Source organism: Papaver somniferum, chromosome 9 (genome assembly GCF_003573695.1).
Source record: "Papaver somniferum cultivar HN1 chromosome 9, ASM357369v1, whole genome shotgun sequence".
NCBI lineage: Eukaryota > Viridiplantae > Streptophyta > Magnoliopsida > Ranunculales > Papaveraceae > Papaver > Papaver somniferum.
The window spans coordinates 16254187-16260247 of NC_039366.1; the positions used below are offsets into that span (position 1 = coordinate 16254187).

The 6061-nt window shown below is 36.3% G+C and overlaps 1 protein-coding gene across 1 annotated transcript; it reads right to left on the minus strand.

The window, feature by feature from the left end:
* Positions 1–3663: 3663 nt before the first annotated feature.
* On the minus strand, positions 3664–5546 carry LOC113309611 (LRR receptor-like serine/threonine-protein kinase IOS1). Its single transcript, XM_026558065.1, has 7 exons — positions 5405–5546; positions 5139–5268; positions 4977–5057; positions 4801–4872; positions 4616–4696; positions 3895–4190; positions 3664–3787 (listed from the first exon to the last, which is right to left on the minus strand). The coding sequence occupies exons 1-7, from the start codon at positions 5499–5501 to the stop codon at positions 3702–3704; spliced, it is 843 nt and encodes a 280-aa protein (XP_026413850.1). The 5' UTR covers positions 5502–5546; the 3' UTR covers positions 3664–3701.
* Between the last annotated feature and the right edge of the window lie 515 nt (positions 5547–6061).

Consider the following 6061-nt stretch of genomic DNA (forward strand, 5'->3'; position numbering starts at 1 on the left):
ATTCTTTGGCAGAATTTCTTAATCCTGGTGTTTCTGATCATAGTCATAGTGTTGTTACTTGTTTTGAAGGTAGAGCTCATGGACCTCCTCCTTTCAGGTTTTGTAACTTTCTTGCTGATGATGATGATTTCTTAAAGATTGTTGAATATGTGTGGAATGAACCAGTTAAAGGAAATACTATGGTTGTTTTGGTTACCAAGCTAAAGAAAACTAAAAAGAGACTTATTCAGTGGAGGAAAGATAAGTTTTCTAACTTAAGTGAGCAAACTTCTGAGGCTAAAAAATTTATGCTAAGCTTTCAAACTTCTCTTCAAGAAAGACCCCCGTGTGTTGAGACTGCTAGAAAAGAAAGACAAGTTGTGCATTCTTATGTTAAACTATCTAGGAGTGATGAGTCCTTGGCACAACAAAATTCTAAGGTTAAGTGGATGGAAGCTGGTGATTCAAATGTTAAATTTATTTATAACTCCATTAGAGAAAGAAGATTTAGAAATAATATCTTGGTGCTTCATGCTAGGTCTGGAGAGAAGTTGGAGGATGATAAGTCCATTGCTAAAAAGTGTGTCGAATTTTATGAAGATCTTTACAATCCAATTGAGAATGGGGTGGATTCTTCTGATATTTTTGGGTCTTTACAATTTGAGAATTTGCTTCAACAAAATGATTGTGATAAGCTTTTGGTGCATGTTACCAGGGATGAAGTTTTTTGGGCCCTTTCTTCTATTCATTCTAGTAAATCGCCTGGTCCAGATGGCTTCACAAGTTATTTCTTTAAGAAGGCTTGGTCTATTGTTGGGGACACTTTTGTTGCTGCTATTCTCAATTTTTTCAAAAAGGGAAGTTGTTGAAAGAGGTAAATATCACCTTTATTATTTTGGTTTCTAAATGTGATAATCCTGCTACTATTAGTGAGTTCAGACCTATAGCTTGTTGCAATGTTATCTATAAATGTATTACTAAGATTTTGGATAATAGGCTTAAGGTGGTTATGAGAGGCCTGATCAGTTCAAATCAGTCTGCTTTTATTTCTAGTAGATCTATTCAGGATAGTATTATGTTATCTCATGAGATAGTTAGGAACTACCATATACCTAAGGGTGTTTCTATATGTGCCTTGAAGGTGGATTTAAAAAAAGCTTATGACTCTGTCAAATGGGAAGCTGTTCTGGAAGCTATGTCAAAGTTTGGTTTTCCTATCCAGTTTATTACTTGGGTTAAGCTTTGTATCTCCTCAGCTAAATTCTCTGTTCTGGTTAATGGTTCCCCTTATGGGTTTTTCTGAGCTAAGAGAGGGTTAAGACAGGGCTGTACTTTATCCCCTTATTTATTTGTTATGATGATGGAAATCTTCAGTTCTTTAATGTATCAACAAGTGAAGCTGAGTAACTTTGAGTTTCATCCTTAATGTAAGTCCACTAAGCTTACACATTTGTGTTTTGCTGATGATGTACTTATTTTCTTCAAAGGCACCTTGAAGGATACTCAAGCTATAAAGAATATTCTATCTGACTTCAAGAGCTGTTCTGGGATTGATGTGAATGTGCAAAAGTCTTCTTTATATCACTCTGGAATTCAGGAGGAGGATTTGAGATTAATTTTACAATGTGTTGGTTGTGTAGAGGGAGTTCTGCCAGTGAGGTATTTGGGAGTTCCTCTCATCTCTACTAAATTATCTTATGATGATTGTTTAACTTTGAGTGATAAGATTATTAAGAGGATTAAGTCTTGGAAAGCTAGATTCTTGGATTATCCTGGTAGATTACTTCTTATTAAGGCTGTTCTTTGTGGTATGGTGTATTTATGGTTCTCTTGTTTTGTTATGCCCAAGAGACTTTTCAAAGAACTTAATACTATTTTTAAAAGGTTTCTCTAGGATGGCATTGAGATGGGGAAAAAGTATAATCCCATCAGCTGGCTTCAAATCTGTACCTCTTATGAGGAAGGAGGGTTGGGAGTTAAGAACTTGGAATTTACCAATATTGCTGCTAACCTAAGGCATATATGGGACCTTGTGTCTGGCAAGGATACTATTTGGACCAACTGGGTTGAAGTGAATCTAAGGACTTTTGGAGCATGGATGTCCCTGAAGACTACTCTTGGAGTTGGAGAAGAATCTTGGAATGCAGAGCAAAAAAATTTATTAGCACTATCTTGGGTAATGGTAAGGATACTAGCCTCTTATTAGATTTCTGGCATCCTATTGGAAGGCTTTGTGAATGGCTAAGCATTGAAGATATTGATAGCCTGGTGAACCAGGGTCTCCATTCTGTCTCTGATTTCATTAGAGGAGATCAATGGGTTCCTCCAAATGATGATGCAGTTATTGGGGAGTTGATGCATTCTGTTCAGGAAGTGCAAGTTGATCCTAATGAAGCTGACAAGACAATTTGGACTGCAAGTACCTATGGTGAGTTCCCAATGAAGGAAAGTTACTTGGCTTTGGTTCCTAAGGGCCTAATATAAGTTGGCATAGACTGGTTTCGTTCAAGGGGCTCATCCCAAGGCATTCTTTTATTGGTTGGCTGGCTATGCACAAAAGGCTTAAAACAAGGAAAAAACTGCTCCAATGGGGTAGTATAGAAGATGCTCAGTACTTACTTTGTAGGGAGACCATTGAGGATGAGGACCACCTCTTTTGCATTTGTAGTTTCTCTTCCACTATTTGGCAGAGAATTGTTCTTAAGCTAGGCTATTGCAGGAATTGTTCTCCTTCTTAGGAGAATGAATTGAAGTGGTGCAGTGACAACTTTGGTGGTAAAGGAGAAGTAAACACTATAAAGAAACTAGCTTTAAATAGTTTCATCTACCACATTTGGAAAGAAATGAATAAAAGGTTGCACTCTCCTCACTCTAGTTCTATGGATGCTGTAAGTTTTAGTATTGTTGCTGATGTCAGACTTAAACTGGAGGCTCATGGCCTATCAGATGTTGATACCGAAGTTCTGAAGAGATTCTTAGTTAGGTGGAATGTTTCTTGCCAGCTGCTCAAGAAAAAATTCATTGCTTGTACTTGGGAATACCCCTTCGAAGATGAAGTCATGATCAATATAGATGGTTCAAGAAGGGATGTTTCAGGGGGCTTTGGAGCTATTATTAGGAATGCTAGTGGAGACCCTGTTGCTGCATCCATTGGTGGTTCTGGTCCTGAAACTGTTTTTACTATTGAGTCAATGGGTGCTGAGTTGGGCTTAGAGTTGGCTATTAAGAAGCAGATGACCCTTGTTCATATTGCCACAAATACAATGGTTGTCTTTAATCTGTTTAACAACAAAGATCCTAAACCTGCGTGGAGCATTATGCACTTGTGGAGGCGCATTGAAAGATTGAGAAGACAATTCAGAAGACTTAGAGTGAGTCATATTTACAAGGAGACTAATAGAGCAGCTGATGCTCTAGCTGATATGCATCCTAAGGAGAATTTTATTGAGATAGATTTGGGGGCTTTTAGCGAGGAGTTACAGACCATCATTGATGAGGACAAGAGCTTGAAAGTGTATTTTCGTAGTTAGGTTTTTATTTGTTTTTTTTTTTCCTTTTGGTTTGTTGGTTGGGATCTCCTTAACCCCGCGGAATGCTTCAAAAAAAAAAAAAATTCTTTTTCAAGATTCAAAACAAAAGATTACAAAAGATTCAAAACAAAAGTAATCAACAATTACAAAAGATTCAAAACAAAAGTAATTGGCTCCAATTTAAGCTCCAATTCAAGTAGCCTTAACAGTCGGGTGCATCTGTTGCTCGGTGTCGACGTCCACGGGCATTGCCAGCCCAGAGATCTCATTTGTTTGCCCTACACACATAAATCATAAATATTAAACTTAATTTGAGCTACCATTTAGGACTAAAAACAACTTAGTCTTATAGGATGCAGATTAAAGTTGTTTGTGTTAAAATCACCTTGGGCGGCTGCTGCTGCCATTGCCGCCTTCCTCTTTTGATGATCAATAGCTAGAACATCAACAATAGCCCAGAAAATCACAAAAACCGGGATCCCAACCCCAAGTGCAATTGGTAACGTTTTGTTACGACTTTCTGTTGGCTTTGGAGAAGAACCGGTGTTTATTCCGGGGGAAGATCCTGATCCGGTTCCTGGTGTTCCTGTTCCTGTACCTGTACCTGTACCCGTTCCTGTTTTAGTTCCGCATGAGTCTCCGTCGGAGAAACACAACTTTGTCATTCCGATTCCCGTCAACCTACAAGGAAATTTTCTTTTAGCAAATTTAATTACGGAGAATGGGTCATTTATCCAAATATTTTTAAATCACGCTTCAAATGGACGAGTAAAAAATAGTTTGGGTGAAATGGCCAAAAAAAAAATAGCAAGATGAAACTGGATTCATCCTAACTTAAATTTAAAAAATAGCAAGGATGAAACTGGATACATCCTGTGTAAATTAAAAATAAGAAAAAATATTTGAAAATGGGCAAGATGAAACTGGTTACATCCGGCCTATTTTTACATTTTTATCCATTTAAACAGTATCAAAATCTAACTGTCCATTTCACCCAGAATTGTTGATTTTGGTCTTTTTAACCAAATTTATGATTTAATTATAACGGAATAAAATTAAAATCTTCGCAACATCAATTATCAATGCTATGAATATGTCTCACTTACGTTAACTTTAACGTGTTTGCTTTTGACTTGTCCCTTAATGATGTAGGCACCGTTCCAAAAAGAAAGTTATTCGCCAAATTCCTACAAGTAAGTAGAAAACCAATTAACACAAATATTTTTAAAACTAAAATGGATAACAAAAGATTTGTTTAATTCATTATTGATTATGAAAATGAAAAACTTACAACACTTTTAGTTTAGGGAAATTGGCAAGAAAATCAGGAAATTCTTGTTGCAAAACGTTATCGCTTAAGTCTCTGCTCACCATGAAAAAAGAAGAAGAAATAATTAGACTAAAGAATTAATTCATGTATTCTTCTTCTAATGCATTACAATAATTATACTAAAGTTAATTGCTCACATGATTTCAAGTGCATCCATGGCACTAAAATCTGGAAGAGGTAGCGTACGGTCCGTAATCAATAAAGAGTCATGAAGATTTCTGTAAGCGTTAACCAGATGAATTAGATTCATGACTTCATGAACGAAGTAATTCAGAAGGAGAGCAATTGAAAAAACTTACAGTGCTGTTACTCGAGGTGTAAAATGGAAGCTACACTTAACCCATAGATATGGACTAGGAAGACATGGATCACCGGTTGATAGTAATCCAAGTAGCGGAAAAGTTGTTTTTAACAAATTTATTGCCTCCACTGATAAATAATCATTCAAACAATATAAAACATGAAACACATTTCAAAGAGATGCCATCCACGATTAAAAGGAACCAGAAAGAAAAGAAAAAAGTAACATGAAATCACTAGGAAACATGAGATTTGAAAGTTGTACCATCAGTTGAATCCGTTAATGCCGAAACTGTTAAGAGTAGAGATGAGATAGACAATGCTGATAAGAAATGAATAAGATTGACCTTAGTATTCTTCATGATAGCAAGCTAAGTTACGAACAAAGCAGAGGTAAGAGAGATGATTGTTAGTCGATGCAAATGATATGATATATAGACTTATCCAAGCTTCGTTAGTATAAAGTTAAGTTATAATTTTTATGAATAGGACAATTATTCGAGTTGGCGAAGTCTCTTTGGAGTTTGGGCTAATATATATGCCCACTTGTTTAGGTTTAGTATGTATCGTGGTGGGATGATGTTGTTTCCTTTCGACTGCTTCAAATATTGTAAGTCAAAATATCGACGTTCCACCTAATTATTCCAGTGCGTAATTCATGGCTGCGGGTTCTTTGTGCATCGACAGGCTTTTGCAAAAGGGCATCCTTAGACTCACCGCCGAAATCCCGAGAATTATCCCGAAAATTTAATTAATTGTTTTGTTCAACTTGACGAGGAGTTTGAAAACTTCACTACACAATATCTAGGTTTTCCTTATGGAATAAAAGTGTTACTAAAAAATACAAGCTAATTTCCCCAACTAAGAAAAATAGTTACTGGAATGCAGTTATATAATGTGTTAGGAGTTTGTTTAACTCTTT